At 37.0% G+C, this 17,338-nt stretch overlaps 1 protein-coding gene across 1 annotated transcript; it reads left to right on the forward strand.

Moving 5' to 3' along the window:
- The first annotated feature begins 10,419 nt into the window (after nucleotides 1-10,419).
- Nucleotides 10,420-11,000, forward strand: LOC106409326. The gene has a single exon (XM_013849975.3). It carries the CDS (start codon nucleotides 10,474-10,476, stop codon nucleotides 10,696-10,698), a length of 225 nt encoding a protein of 74 aa, XP_013705429.1. The 5' UTR covers nucleotides 10,420-10,473; the 3' UTR covers nucleotides 10,699-11,000.
- Nucleotides 11,001-17,338: the final 6,338 nt, after the last annotated feature.

A 17,338-nucleotide genomic window follows, 5' to 3' on the forward strand; every position in this document is an offset into this window, starting at 1 on the left:
ATGAACCCAGTCTTTATCCGTCATCTATGTTCTAAAACCTACATTCAAACCTTTAGTAACATAGAGAACCATTCAAAGTAACAAATAATGTAATCAATCAAACCTAAACTGAAACCTTTATCGCTTGACTGTAAATCGAAATCGATAAAATCATGAATCAAGTTAAATGTTGTCAAGAATATAATAAAGGAAATCTAAGCAAAGAACGTGGAGCAGGAACGCAAATCAAACAGGAAAGAAAGAAAAGACGAAATCAAAGCAAGCAGAAAACATCTCTTCCATTTGAGATAACAAATCAACAGAGATGTCGCAATCTCAATCTTCAATACCTTCGCAATCGACAATAATGGATGTGGGGAGCTCAATTACGGTTATGGATTAGCGGATTAGGGTTTTAGTGATGGAGATTGTGGTCTAAATTGTTTTAGGGTTAGTAGGGGAAAATGAGAAAAAGAGAAAGGTATTTCGCGAGTGGAGAGAGGGAAAATAATCAGATTAGTCTTTTTTTCACTAAGTGTACCGCGGTAAAGCTAATTTTAGGTTCCCGCTTACTGAAACTCTACCATAGCGTTTAATTAAGCCTATTATATAATAAGCAAATTTTAGACTCATCTATGATAGCAGTTCAGTAAAACGTACTATAGTCATGTGCTATCAATGAAGATTTTTTTTGTAGTGTAATGTCCAGGGTCAGCGGGATAAGCGACAAAGTGGCCATCGACGCGCTGAGAAAGACGCTCTGGTACAAGTCAAAATTCAGAAAGTGGATAACCCTCGACAAACCGCAAACGATCCAGGACGCCCTCCACAAAGCAACGGACTACATCATAGTCGATGAAGAAACTAAAGTCTTATCGCAAAAACATAAGGCGGCAAGACCATCATCGAAGGACGTGGATCCAAAAGCGAGAAAGAAGAACTCTCGTAACGACAAGTACGTCCATCATAAGGGGGAAGATCTCCAAGGGGCGCATAACTATGCGATCAATTCGGATCAGGGCCGAACCACGGGAAACACGTGGACCGGCAATCAAGGGTATGACGAAAACACCTTCTGCAAGTTCCACCAGTCCCGAAGACACTCCACGACCAACTGCAAAGTCTTAGGAGCAAGGCTGGCCGCGAAGCTACTCGCTGGAGAGCTCTCGAAAATAACCAGCGTCAAAGATCTCATCCTTGACTCTGATCGCCCTCCAAAGACAGACAGAAATCTGCCCGCCGAAAAATCCCCTCAACGAAACCAGCCTGGGGATAAAGGCAGTAGGAGGCCGGACGACAAGGGGAACGATAACAATCGTCGCAGAGTAAACATGATCATCGGAGGATCACAATACTGCAGCGATACTGTGTCGGCCATCAAGGCTTACCAACGGAAGGCACTGTCGAGTGCAAATTGGCCTACATGGTCTCCTCCCCGAGATGGCCAAAATTGCTCGATCACCTTCACAAAGGAGGAAGCCGGCGGCATCGATCAACCTCACAGCGATCCGCTCGTCATAGATCTCGTCATACGAGACTTAGAAGTCGAAAGGGTACTCGTCGACACGGGAAGCACGGTCAACGTAATCTTCCGCGACACTCTCAAGCGGATAAGCATCGAACTCGGAGAAGTAATTCCGACGCCAAAACCGGTCACGGGTTTTTCAGGCAAAGTATCAATGACTCTTGGATCAATCCAGTTGCCAGTCATGGCCAAGGATATCACGAAAATCGTCGAGTTTGCGGTAGTCGATTATCCCGCTATCTACAACGTGATCATGGGAACCCATGGCTCAACGCCATGCAGGCAGTTCCGTCGACCTACCACCTGGGTCTCAAATTCCCAACCCAAAGCGCAGTCGCGGCTATCTGGGGATGCCAAAAACAGTCTCGGCTATGCTTCCACGCAGAGCACAAGTTAAGGCAAATCACGACTTCTGCAACTGCAAACGGCACACGCACGAAGATAGATCGATCTTCGGCCAAAAACGCCCCAAGAAAAGACGAATTAAAATTGTCTACCGACGCAAGCGCATCAGACGTCGAAACTCGACACGAGTCCGAAGCTCACGCTACAACTCAACCGGAACATCCAGAAAATAGCGTTGACCCAGCCACGGTCAACATGGTCAAGGCGGACAACGCGACATCTACCGCCGAGTAAAAACACTCGCGGCATGAAGCAGAACTACGAGATGACTTGATCTTCGAAAGGGGTTCGTAGGCAGCTGGTCAAAAGATGAGTTCAGCTATCCCCCTCTCTAAAAAGGGGGGGGGGGAGTGGGTGCGTATACTCGTATACTCCCATTTAGAAAAATCTTCATTATTGTAATCGAGTTTTTAGAAACTTCAAAAACTTTTACTACAATCTACGTTGCTCCTTTTTATCGAAAACGTTTACACTTCAGTTAAACGAAAAAACTTTCAGGACACACCTGGAATCATTAAGACTCTTGTCTACGGCCTCATCCGGCCCAAAATCGTAAAATTATCATCTTTCAAACACTCAAAGATACACGTATAATCCTCGAAACAACTGCGAGACGTCGCAAAGTTGAAATTCGAAGATATTACGAACAAATTGTCCGAACGCGACCACCAAAACCTTACACCCAGTTCGTCGATTGGCCCCGACGAACACGCCAGCCGTCTTAAACAAACGCAATTCGATCACTCTTTTGATCTTCAAAAACGTCCAACACAAGGACGAAAGCGTGCTACAACAAAAATCTGAAATTTTGGTTTAGCACTCCCAGTTGGCTTAAAAATTGCCTCTGAGAAGATGCTCGATTCGTACCATACAAGTCGTATAAGCCGAGAACCTATCGCGAACTTTAAATCGGTACGAATCAGGAAGAAATCACAACAAGAAAAACGATAGCCGGCTAGTCACCGCACAAACCTTAACCGAAAGTAAACCTAGGTCTTGCCCTAAACCCAACGCTCTGGTCTCATACATCTCAAGACATGATATCTAAAAGATACGAGATCCTAAACCATGTCTCTCCGTTCGCATCTCAATGTTCCCGAAAATCGTAAAGATAAGTAATTTTTTACGAAAATCACGAACGAACCAACAGATTGAACGTCTCATCAGAATTAAATATGAGACGACAACTCATATTTACTTCGAACCTACTCAGGAAAATTCGAAACATTCATCATATATATAAAACTGAGAGAATGGATTCTTCTCCCTTACAAGTTGCCGATCGCAAAAGCTAATAGTTCTCTTGTAAAAACTAGCGTAAGAAATAAAATAGGATAGATGGCGTCTTTATATGGAGGCGCCAATAGGTAGAAAAGAAATTAGGGCAACAAGGCCTTAATTGCCGAAAATAGAAGCTTCCTTATTTGTCGGGAACAACCTCGGGATCACTCCGTCTGCTTGTTCTGCTTGAGAACAGTCTCGGGACTGTTCGTCTTGAGTGTTCTCCGCAAAATGCTCCAAAAGGACAGCTTCTCTTCAAGCACGCTCTCTTCATTTTTCTACCAACTCCATACCTGTAAAAGATCAAAAAGGACTAGACTGACTCGGATTAAGGACTCGAATCAATACAAAAACACCTATACAATGATGTGAAAAACACCATATATCAAGCGGTAAGGGATTCAAAGCCACCGACGGCAAGTTCCGATTAGTAATAAAAATGGCCAAAACAGGCCCATACAATCTCTCGAAATAAAGGCCACATTCGGCCGCAAACATAGAATGGAAGGACAAGCATCTTCCCCTCAGCAATCTCTCTGCCTCTCATAGCCCAAAGTCAAAGTCCCCGGATAACGAAGAACCGAACGCATCCGCAGGACGGTCCACTTCCTCGCCACCATCAGGAAGCCCGGTCGGAACCTCTTCGGTATCAGGGGAAACCGGGATGGAATCCCAGAACCCTTGGATCCTCTCGTCGATCGAAGGAATGAGTGCCCCAGCATGGGCACATTCGTTCATGCCGCTCTTCATCAAGCTCATTTCCTTTTCGAACACATAGTCATCAGCTTGCGTTCTCCAAAGACTTCCGACTGACCGCGGCACTCACGGAAATCGCCTACCGAGGTAAAGGCATCCTTGAGGTTTCCGTATTCGACCTGGAACTGAGAAGCACGAGTCTTCATCACCTCTACAATTTCCCTTTTGCCCTTCCTTTCCGCTTTGCGGATGGCCCGCACATGATCACGAGTAAGTTGCGCTTCTCGCTCCGATACCTCGCCTTGAACGCGAGCGACATCTCGCTCCGATTTCTCTGCTTTGAAGCGGTATACCATGGATTCTCTATGGCTCGCCTCAATGGCCAAGTCCAGCAAGCTCAGGCCCTGCAAAATCGATTGACATGTTATAAACAAAAAAAAAATATATATATATATATAAGGCAATCACCAAGAAATTCTCGAAAAACTAACCCCATTGATGATGTGACACCCTTCCGCGGCGACTTTCGGCCTCGCCGATTCTTTCGTAGGCGGAGGAGCATCGAAACCCGGTGGGAGACCAACAAAGAAGTCATCGAAATCCGGAATAGGGACCTCGTTCGAACCACTCCCGCGCCATAAGCAAGGTCCGGGGCCCATCCTGGAAGCATAGAGTCATCCATCGAAAACTCTATGTCGCCAAGGTCGATATCCTTTCCCTTCCAAGAGCTCGACTCCGGCGCAGCTGCTGGAACTGTAACGGGATTCTGATCGTCAGATTCGGAGTCGCTTTCCGTCTCCGCGACCGAAGCAGGACCCGGGTGCACGAACCTCAACGCTTTCCGAACCCTTTTCGGCGTAAAGGAAGTCCAGAAGAAAGGACCGTTCCTAAGAAGATCTCTCACCGCAATAATGTCCTCAGGGAACGGAGCGAGAGGATTGATGAAGGGACGATCGTTCGGCAACCTCCAGAACAGTGTAATACAACTCTCTTGGACAGACGCAGCGTCTATACGAACAAAGAAGAAAAACTTCTTCCATGAGTTGAAGTTAGAGATGAACCTCTTAACCACTGACATAAAGCTCCGAGGGACCAGCCTATGCTTGTCCGTATCCTTGACGAGCTGAAGCCTCAAAAGTGCTTCAAAATGATCGACGGAAAGGGAAAGGCCATGCTCGTAGCTCAGGATCAGGACTCCAATAAGATGCTGAATGGCGAGGGGAGTCAACTGGCTTATCGCAACCTCGAAACGATCCAACACTCGGACGATGATTTCAGGGATTGGGAACCACAAGCGACAACGCACTACGAACGCCTCGTAACAAGTAAAGTAACCCTCCGGGGGGCTGTTAGCACACTCCCCGCGATGGGGAACCCGGAACTCCACAACATCCGGGCTATGGTAGAACGATCGCATGATCGTGAGAAACTCGTTGGTACTCCTGCTTGGATCCTCTTTCTCGACCGCACGATGGTTTAGGACCGGGAACGACTTCTCTTTGGGAAGAGTCATCGAACCGTAATGCGCAACCCACCATGCCTCATTCTCGGCGGGATTAACCGCGGAAAATTGACATTTATCCTTCCTTGTGGACCAAGCGTAAACCGTGCTGTGGTTTACGGGATTTTGGTTAAGAAATCGTAGGATGGGCCTCGAGTCATATTTTAGGTCCCTTTGGGCCGTCTTCCGACTCGACACGTTTATTGCGATTTCTTTCGATAAAGAATAAACTTTCCGCGGTTTCTAACCCGCGAAGTTTGATCGATGATTTAGAATAGCGGAAAACATGGACTGGGCTTACTACGGTCTTCGGGAGATAGCATTTGAAGGTTTGACGAGAATGCATGGACTGGTGTAGTATCGATGTTCGGAAGAGCTCAATCGCTACATAGAGACCGAACTTTGGCTCGAGCCCGGTCGTTACGTAGCGACCGAGCGCTACGTAGCGACCGAGCGGGACGAGCGCTTGGTCGCTAACTGTGGGAACCGAAATTCGCACTGTCGATTTCCGTTTAAATAAGGAAACTAGGAAAACCCTAATTTCCCAGAGGACCTGGATATCTGCTAATTACCACACGTCAAGCAATCAGAACACGAGAATAACAATGATAAGAATAAGAAATCGAAAAAGGAGAGCAAAGTAGATCTTATTCCGAATCTGCGTATGAGCGTTTACAACAAGGTATAAGCATGGGCTCGAGAGCTGTCGGCGAGATTCCTAGTTGTAGCAACCCTAAGACGGCTAAACCTAATTGAGTCGCAGCTCGAAATAACAAAAACGGAAAATTGTCAAAATTGCTCTAAGTGCTAAGTTTGCTCTGAAAAAAGTTCTCTCCCATGCTCCTCGCCTAGGACTCCTTATATACTAGCTCCAAGGTCGGTTTACGCTTTTACTCTTCTGCCCTTAAGCCGTCATAGCATAAAAATGGAGATATTCCATTTTTCCTGATCTTCACAATTATCTTCAAAACTTCCCTATTTATCCGCGGAAAATTGACATTTATCCTTCCTTGTGGACCAAGCGTAAACCGTGCTGTGGTTTACGGACTTTTGGTTAAGAAATCGTAGGATGGGCCTCGAGTCATGTTTTACGTCCCTTTGGGCCGTCTTCCGACTCGACACGTTTACTGCGATTTCTTTCGATAAAGAATGAACTTTCCGCGGTTTCTAACCCGCGAAGTTTAATCGATGATTTAGAATAGCGGAAAACATGGACTAGCTTGCTACGGTCTTCGGGAGATAGCATTTGAAGGTTTGACGAGAATGCATGGATTAGTGTCGTATCGATGTTCGGAAGAGCTCGATCGCTACACAGCGACCGAACTTTGGCTCGAGCCCGGTCGCTACGTAGCGACCGAGCGGGACGCGCGCTCGGTCGCTACGTAGCGACCGAGCTTTGGCTTGAGTTCGGTCGCTGCGTAGCGACCGGTCAGCGTGTATGTGCAGTAGTTACGCAACGACCGAGCTTGGTTCGTTTGCTTTGAATCTTCTAGGATACTTCTTCGTAAAAACTTCGTATTGGTTATTTTTTACGAAAATTATATTTTTATTTTTACTATCTCTTTCGAAAATATGATTTCCGAGGGTTTTCGGGTGATAATTCCATCGTGACCGTTTTTGACCCCAACAATAAGCCGGAACGATAGGAAGGATTCTTATGGGTGGTCCTTCACAGAGTCAGGAAAATATTCTGTTAAGTCTGGATATAGGGTTGAATCATTACTTCGAGATAAAGCACATGATTTAGTTCTTTATGGTCCAAATATCAAACCACTTTTGACCTTTTGCTCGAAACTTAAATGTCTCCCGAAATTGAGACATTTTGTTTGGTAAGTTCTCTCATGTACTATATCGGTTGCAAAAAAATTTAAGGTCACGGGTGATTAATTGTGATACCCGATGTAGTATTTTTGGCGCAGAGGAAGAGTCAGTTACTCATGCTTTATTTGAATGTTCTCCAGCTCTGCAAACTTGGGCTTTATCAAAAATCCCATCAGCCCCTGGTGTTTTTCCAACGAATTCGGTATTTACCAATATGGATTATCTCTTCTGGAGATTGCCAAAAGAGCATGATTTCAGTAATTTTCCATAGATTATGTGGTACATTTGGAAAAATAGAAATAATAAAGTTTTCAATAATAGAGATGGAAATCCTCAGGAAATACTTAGATATGCAGAAGTGGAGAGCGAGGTATGGGCGGAGGCTCAGACTACAATTCCAAAAAGACAAGTTTTGGGCCCACAAAACTTTGAATGGCAAGCATTGAGATAGTCAAGAATCTGTTTTATAGATGATGGATGGAAAGAGAATGACAAATTTACGGGGCAGGGATGGTTCTGCAGAGTAGTAGGATCACAAGAGAAGATTATGGGGGCGATGAATCTCCGAAGAAGCTTATCAGCTCTACATGCCGAATGTGAAGCTTTGATATGGGCTATGGAGTGCATGAAGACCCTTGATTTTTCAGACGTAGTTTTTGCAACAGACTGTTCTCAATTGGTGAAGATGGTGTCCTCACCAGACGAATGGCCAGCTTTTGCTACACACATGGAGGAGTTTCGACGCAGTAAGTGTTTCTTCCCTTCCTTCAAGATTCAACATATACCAAGTGCAACTAATCTAGTGGCGGACAAGCTTGCACGAGGTACTCGGAGTTCCCCTTCAGCTGTATTTTATGTTGATTCTACCCGACCGGTTTGGTTTTCCGAGCCGATAGGTTTCTTATCATAGTTTAGTTATTGTTGTCAAAAAAAAAAGAAATTTGGAAAACAAAATAAAAAAAAATCGAAAAAATGGAATTTCAAAAAAAAGAATTTATAAAAAAGTTCGAATTTGAAAAAGTATAATTCAAAAACAAAAAAAAAGATTTTACTTTTTTTTTTTTTTTTCTTTTTTTTTTTTTATATTTTTATTTATTTATTTATATAATGATTTATTATATATATAAATAACAAAGGCATAAGAGTCTTTTGCCACTTAATGAAGAAGATATTTTTGAAAATGTCTCCCTAGTGGTGGTAAAAATAAAAAGTGGTAACATAAAAATGGTAAACATGTAATTTCCCCAAAATTATACTAATTTTAAGTATTTCATGTGATTAGTATAAATTTATGTAGAAAATACAAAATATATATTTATAATATTTCCCCTGACAATTTATTTTTATTCTTAATATTTGGAGGAACGTTGGATGTGGTCTAAAAGTTTATCCATCATGATTTGATATTTACATATATCAAACAAAACAAAACAAAACAAAAAATGGAATGGGTTGATAAGTAGATGCGAGAGGAACCGAAATGCATAATATGTAGCGCCGTTTCAGACCAAACATCATAACGTTCACACATGTCACATGTGACATTGTCCTCTCCACATGCCATTCTTCGCTCCCAGCCAAAACCCAGTTTTGATCTTTCTTCATTAATTTTACAATAATTCCACATTTCGCGATAACAATGACAAATAAATCAACATATCCTATAGTAGTACTACTATTTAATCATCAACAGAAACTTCTTCAACATCGTTATGAAATTATTGGTAGTTCAGGCTTTATAGCTCATTGTATTTTTTGTGGGTTTAATGCATGTTACAAGTTAATACATTATACTGTACTCACTTCTTCCCATATAATTTGATAATCCAAATTGAATTTCTATTTAGAGAACCAAATGCGCTGTTGTTAGAGTATCTACAACTCATTGCTATTTTTACCTCTATTATAGCATTTAGAGTCAATTTCACTCTTTTATCATAGGATTTAGAGTCAATTTAACTCAAACTCATTTATATTTTTTCCTCTAAAATAGAGATTGCTATTTTTTCCTCTATGTTTAAGGAAAAAAATAGCAATCTCTATTGTTTACTCGATATTTTTAAAATTACTGTTATAAGGTAATATATTAGAGCAAATTTAATCTTTATTATAAAAATCTTCTATTTTAAAAGAGAATATAGCAAAATACATTGGAAATGGTTTTAGAATAAAGTTAGCAACTCAACGATAACATTAGTCACTACCATTGCTTTTGTACCACTTAATTTATTATTTACACCTAGTGTCTGAATAAATTTATTAGTAACCACCTTCGTTTACTAGTACTTTGCAATTATAGACACTAGTTATTAGCCCCTAAAACTATTTAGAGTAGAAATAGATAGAGAAAGAAGTTAATGATAAACAAGAAGAAAAAAATATTGTATAGTTGCTTTTTTATTAATTTGGGTTTAAAGCCATTCCCTGAGTTCTTCTATGCAAACAATTTGAGTATGCTCGTATAAGAGCATCATTATTGCAAGTCTTTGTGCTTAAGTTCTTAATACACATATATGTATATGTATATGTATATATTATATATGTATATATAATTGCGGGTTAAAGACTTTACGGAAACTCAAACCGACTTGGACTTACAATAATGATGTTCTAATGATTTTCTTTTGTTATAAGCTCATTTAATGATATAATAGAATAACGACAAAGGTGCACTGAATATTATATGAAAAACTTTGGTGGCTATGTATCGACTGAAATAAGTAATGTTTAAAGTAACTTCAAGCTTTTTTTTGTAACTAAAGTAACTTCAAGTTGTATGGAATCTTTTAAGAAAATTTTATGTCCAATACAATAAGTAATGTCTAGAGTAGCTTCAAACTATTTGGAAGCTTTAAGTAAAACTTAAAATAAAATCTGTTTCCATGCTTGAACAGTTAGATCTTTAAAACCCGGACACTCATTATTAGATCTCCATGAATTTTGCAACTATATGAAAAATTTATATAAAATTTAACATTCGATTTGATATTGTAAGATATTTTGAAGTTGGGGAATCAATAGAAATACAAAAAAAATTCAAAAACAATTGAACTAGAAACCTTTATGCAAATGCATCATTTACACGCGTTAGAGCATCTCCAACATACTTTTAAGCTAAAATTACTTAAAATGCCATTTCGAATTAATCCACATTATAATTCCTAGTATTGAAGAATTTTTTTTATTTTTTTGCTCTATATATATGGAGACAGGAGATGCCACTCTTGTCCTAAATAAATCTCTAACCACTTTCATCAAAACAAGAATGGTGTGCAGAGCAGAAGAAGCTTTGAAGCAGAGAGAGAACCTAAAGAGGTGTAAACAAGATCATGATCGCCAAAAGAAGAAGGTGCAATCAATCACAGATTGCAAGAAAGAGAAAAGTTGTAGATTCAAGCGAAGCACTTCTAATCTCGACCAGGACGGCGCTTCCTCAGCCATATTTTTCCTCGCTTGCATTGCCTGCTCATCCTTCTCCAATAATCTTTAATTATTCTCGCTGTAACAGCATCCACAGTTAATTACTTTTCATACAACGTTTAATTAAATCGTAGTCCTGTCTTCTATTTGTTAATTCTGTTGTTACCTTATCTTGTGTTATAATTTTCTTATTTTTTATTTTCATGTTTTAATCTATGTTCGTGTTATAGTAATATACAACAGTTATGGAAACAGTTTTGAGGATGCAAATTTAAGATGCGTCGCTTGTGTTCGTATTTGTAAGGATATAAATTTTTTGTATTTGTATATCGAACTTCTGTTAAGTATGTTAACATATGGTTAAAGTTTCTATATCCTAAGATGTATTAATTGTCGACTGGTTTGAGAAAGTGTTGGAAGAAATTATATACATGCTAGAAGATGTATCAAATATATATAGTGTTTCATGTAGCAAAGAGTAATATATGAAGTGATACAACAAGTCGTATAGGAAGTTGAGCTGTGCAACTGCCTAAATATATAAGTGGATAAAAGCATGAGGTCGATTTGGACAAATCAAAACGTGACTGCTGAGATGGATTAGTCATTTTGATAGTATATCGAGGAAAAAAATATTTATTCTTATGAAAAGAAAAGATATTGGTTATAAATCCTAGAGTTTAAGGCTCAGCAATCAGTGTAAATGCTAAGAAGCCATTTTACGAAGATTCACACACCTAGGGATATTTCAGAGATACACGCAAGGTGTGTGGCCGTCCCTGATAGAGAAGAATATTCTGTTAATTAGAATATTCTGTTGTTACGGTTTGATCTAACAATACTAAAAGGGAGATATGTTTAAAGAAGAAGCATGCCACCTCGTATTAAAAAAACAACCAATTAGATAGTCAGAAATCACCACGTCAGTACTACTGTTTTGGCCGATCAAAGCTGGGTCTTTGTTTCTATCTTATCATTTTAATTTGGCCCATACCAAGCCCACATCGTTAAGGATACCATTCGTCCGAGTCTACTGAGTCGATCTCTCCCTCCCCAACTGCTCCACTTCTTCTCCCTCATCTGTTTTCTCTCTGAACTAAACGTTACCTTCAGACATTACTGATCAATCAATGAAGGTCTTTAAGCTCCTCTTAATTGTTTCGTTCCACTTCTCATTCATCCTCCTCCTATATAGTTAACTCCATACAAAATCGAAAACCTACTCTGAAGCAGCTACATCTATGACCATGAAATCGGCCGGAAAATCTCAGGTCTCCACCTGCAGGACTCCGGTCTCCTTTTACTTCAACGACATCTCACCAGTTCCAGTCGAATCAGAGCTCTGATTTCGCCTGATCCACTTCTGGAAAGCCAGAAACATTGCAAAAGGTGGAACCTTTATTGGCTTAGAGATGCTCCTCATCGACAAACAGATATGCCTACTTATCCCTTCTTTTTCTTTTATCTGAGAATATAACAATCTCTCTAAACACTGTGTGTTATATTGGAAGTTTAATTCTGCTTGAAATGATCATATTAGTTCATTAACGCCTTTGTCTGATTTCATTTGTTGGTTTTAATGCCTTAGTTTCGAGACATTAAAAAACGACCACATACATTTGAGTACAGATTTTAACACTCACAACTTTTAACATCCAACTTTTAGCACTAGATTATTTAAAAACATGTAACTGGAAGTTTCTTTTGGCTTGGAAATGTTTTTTCATGTAATGACTATCTTAGTGAATGGCAGGTGTGCTATTGGGAACTGCTATAGTTTGCGTAAAGATCATAAATATGTTGTTAAGATGTCAGCAAGCTATTCAACTGAATGAAATATCGAGTTATGCACATATGCTTTCTGGTCACGAGTATAATTCTTTTCTATTTCCCTCTTTGTTATTAGCTATATCTACATTATATGAACCCAACACTGTCCCTAATCATGTGTATTTATGTTCTCATGTAGCGTTTCGTAGAGGCCAGTATATATATCTTCTAAGCTGGAAAAAAATGGGACAAGCTGGAAGCTGAAGTGAAGAAACATTTTCCTCTTTTAGCTCCAGAGGCTTTGCTTTATTTACTTTTTATACTATTTCTAACAATCGTTTTTGAAAGTGCAAGATAGGATGAAAAGCTAGATGGACATGCATGTATATATGAGCAAGTTTTCCAGTGATATATTCAAAGTACGGATGAGAACGTGACCCAAATCATGAAAAAATAAATCATTTGTAAGGTTGGTGAAGCTCTTTTTTTATCTTCTTTTTAACAACTTATCCTTTGTCCTTTTGACAGACAATTTACTTTCTTGGGTGGTTTTGGGTGTGACGTTCGGAGTTGAGAATGATAATGTTGACTACAAAAGGGAAAGTGGTTAGGAGTCCGAAAGAGAACGAGAAGAAAAATTTCTCTTAAACCTAAGCTAAAAGAATTTTTTGGTTAAAATGTATACAGTCTTCTTTTTCTTTGTTGGACAACCCTATAGAGTATATCCTTTTCAAGTTCCAAAATATATAATTTGAAGTTAGTAGAAATATGGTATACACTCGATCTAATACAATTTTAGCTATTATTCCTGATTGCTTACTACGTCCAACTCTTTTTACAGTAACACAAATATAAAATATATAATTTTCCTTATATCTGTTACTCTCCTCTCTATTTTAGGTAAACTATAATTATGTTTTTTTTTAACTTGAGAGAAATTAGATGCCAGGAATTTTCAGTTTAGTATGGATTTATTATTAATTTTTCTCACTATTTCCCTGTGAGGAGAAGCGAAGAATGAAATATATGTGATCTAATACATCCTGGAGGTACATGTTTAAGTAATATTAAAATATAAAACTTACAGAGAAGACCTATTGTTTTATAATTTAGTCTCCAAAATTGTTACCATTTTTTGTGCTTGAAACTTTTTTTTATTACAAATACCTCCAAAATTAAAGAAATATAATATTCTATTTAAACAACTACAAAATCACAAAGAAAACAAAAAAAAATCATGAGGATTTTAGCAAAAAGATTCTTCTGTCAATAAAAATGTATTCTTTGCAACAACATTAAGATTGGACAATTCAATAAATGTTATGTCATTATTGTATTAACAAAGTGATCCAATTGGAATTTGTACATCGGTGACTAAGAGTGGGTGCTCAGATACCCGTTCGGCTTCTGATCGAGTATTTTGATTTTTTGCTATTTCGGTATAGAGGTATAGAATCTATCGGGCATTTTACATTTTGGGTTAGGTTCGGGTATTTTAAGTTCGAATTCGATTATTTCGAGTTGGATTCAGATATTTATATTTTGAAGGAAAAAAATTAAATTTCATTATTTAAGATTTTTATATTTAAAATATGTATTTTTTAACTTAACTGATTTTCTAATTTTTAATAGATTAAAACAATTAATAGGTTTGAATATAAAATTTAAAAATAGAAAATCACTAATTTAGTTGTTATTTTAAAATTTTGGATGCAACTTTTGTTAATGTAAGAAACAAAAACTTGATATAAAGTGAGTATCAAATGATTTTGTCCATAATTATATGTATATTATCTGATTTTAAGCGATGCGCAGAATCAATATAAATACTTTGAGTAAAATTAGAGAAGTAAACAAGAAATATATGGTCAAGTATTCGTATGTTTTTGGATATCTATTTGGGGTTCGGATATTAAATGTTCGGGTTCGGTTTGGATTTCAATTCGGATATATCTAATCTCTCCTAATTTAATACCCGTTTGGATATTTTGCTACTTATGTTCGAATTGTGGTTTGGATTTTTCGGATCGGGTATAGATATCGGGTAAAATGCTTATCCAGTATCGGTGACCATGAAACTAATTTCATGCAAGAGAGAACTAGCATAAAAATTAAAAGAAAATGATAAGTGATCTAAGTAGAAAGAAAGCAGATGATGAATATTTTACCGAACAGTTGTCAGGGGTTTAGCCAAAAAAAAAAGAAGAAAAAATATTGAAAAATGCATAACAGATATAAACATATTATAATTTGGACATGTGTAGCATATAGCCAGCATATGATCAGGGGCGGACGCAAGTGTATGGATGTGGTAGGAAGGTATAGGGTCATGTGCCCCTTACTCTTTTTTTTTTGTTTTTCCTCAACTTATTTGGTCAAATATTCTTTTGTTTAGAGGAGAATATTAAAAGTGCCCCCAGTCTAACTTTATTTTTGATGCTTTTAACATTGTGCCCCCAACTACAAAATATGTCTATATGAGTGCCACTTTCTAACTAAATGATGTGAGGATTTATGAATCATACTCAAATTGTTAAACCTACACATGCTATTCGAGTTAAACCCACAGTAACAATGATGTGAAAATTACAAATCATACTAAAGGTTTTTCAAAAATCATCTTACATGAAAACATATACTAAAATTTTTATTTATAAACAAATTTCAAAGCGACATAACATGCATGCCAACATCACAAATTAAAATGGCAAAAAAAAAATTATAAGGAATATAAGAGAGATTCAACTAGAATTTTGAAACCATCATGTCTTTATTATGAAGTGGAGACATAATTAATTGGAATTTGGACATGCATGGTGGGTATAAACCCCATTTGATGATGTAGGGAAACATATATAAATTATACGGTGATAGTACGTGATCTGAGTTAAAATGAAACGAGTAATAATCATATTATCAAATAGTTCCAAATCTTCTTTTTTTTTTAAGAAAGGTTTAATAGTCCCAAATCTTTAACAATAAGAATAGAAAACATGTTGAAAATTCATAATATATATAATATTCAATGCGGTTTTAAATTTTATAAAAGTTTTAAAAATTATTCCTCTAATTTAATTTCTACATGTAGCATGTTCCTAAATTGATGAGTAGACGTCTAAGTATTTTTTAAAAATTAGTTACATAACTAAATACAAATCAAATGCATGATTTACTTATATATAATAAAATCTATATATTTAATAAATATACATAAGTATATGGAACCATCATATCTTAGCTATATTTCTATAAACAAAATTATAAATTTATAATGTTTTATCAATATATAAAATTAATTGAAAAATTAAACTGAAGTTAACAATTTATAATGTTTTGTTCATATTTTTATAATTTTTGGTTCAAATCCACGCATGTACAAAAAGAGCCAAGAACAAAACTTAAAATAAATTTTCCTATATCTGTCAAAAGTCAAAACTGGCTTTCACTCATGGTCAATCGTATGTTATTCCCTCACATGTTACAACCAAAGCCAGGATGACAATCATTCAAGAAAAAGGTTTACGTCTTCTAAAATTGAAGAAAATAGTCTACAAAAAATAACCAATTTATGTTCCAAAGTAAGTAAACAATTTTATTTGCCATTTAGTTAAATATTTAGTTTGTTTAGTTATTAAAATTTTCACTTTTGATTTTTTTCTATGTTTAAGACATCAATGATACTATAATCTCTTCACCCCCACATGCCAACAAGAATCACAACCAAGGCTAATTAAGGAGGTAAAAAGTGCGACCCCCCTATATGCAAACTTTTGTCCACCTTATATTAATATTTAATAGCCCAATTTCTTTTATAAATTCATTTAGTTTTATATAAAAAATTTAAAATTTAATAAATAAAATTGAAAAGGGTCCAACAATAATTTGCGTAAATATTTTTACTTTTATCACCGAATATACTAATATTCTAAATATTACTGATTAAATTTTAAAAAAATATTTTAAAATTAAATAGATATAAAATTTAAAAGGCAAAAAAAAAAAAAACAATTGTCCTAGAGGCCATTACAGCGTTGAGCCGACTATGATCACAACTTAACTGTTGTCAACGTATGTATTAACTATATACTAATATGAGATATATTATAATTAATGATTGCTATTACAACATCTCCAAGCTTACTTTTTTTTATAGATATTACAATTACTGGTCCTCTCTTTAAAATACTCTCTGCCATATTATTAGAGACTAATAATCTCATACATTAGTTAATTAAACGTTTACAATGTTCCTTTACAATGACAATAAACACATTCAACTTTCTAAAGTTATGCATGCAAATCATATTTTTTTTTAGTTTTACATAAACTGCACAAAATTCACAAAATCAAAAGTTAAACTAATTACTATTATATTGCAAAACACCAAACAAAAAAAATATATCAAACTTAAGATCAAAATGGTCAATAATATAACTAACAAAGTTTAAAAACCCACAAATGAAAAAAACAACACATTGTAATTACAATATATATTTATAGGCAGTATCTGCGCGTAGCGCCGAAAAAATTCTAGTTTTTGTAAAGATTGTATTCTCCACACTTTGTGGAACTGTATAGCTTATTTAAAGCTTGTAATCGTAATGTAAACATTGAAGGAAGTCAGTTTACTTTCATGGTGTCAGAGCAAGGTTGGTTGTTATGACGATCTCGACCTCTATCAGCAAAGAATACCCAAATCATGTTTGCAAACTGCGGAAGACCATTTACGGTTTGAAACAGGCTCCACGAGCTTAGATGCTTATTGGATATATTTGGAGCTTTTGAATCATTTTGGAGTTTTGAGAAAAGCTCTCCCAAAAACTTAAAGTCCGAGTCTATCCATGGAAGAAGTGTCAATTGATACCCATTAAAAATGTCGATCGGCACTCCTTTTATCCGCGAGCTTAATGATGATTTAAGAAAATTACAATTTTGCCCAG

This window comes from Brassica napus, chromosome A10, assembly GCF_020379485.1.
Source record: "Brassica napus cultivar Da-Ae chromosome A10, Da-Ae, whole genome shotgun sequence".
NCBI classification, from domain to species: Eukaryota; Viridiplantae; Streptophyta; class Magnoliopsida; order Brassicales; family Brassicaceae; genus Brassica; species Brassica napus.

Excerpts from the sequence above, each read along its gene's own strand:
- LOC106409326 (XM_013849975.3), top strand. The coding sequence starts at position 10,474 with ATGGTGTGCAGAGCAGAAGAAGCTTTGAAGCAGAGAGAGAACCTAAAG.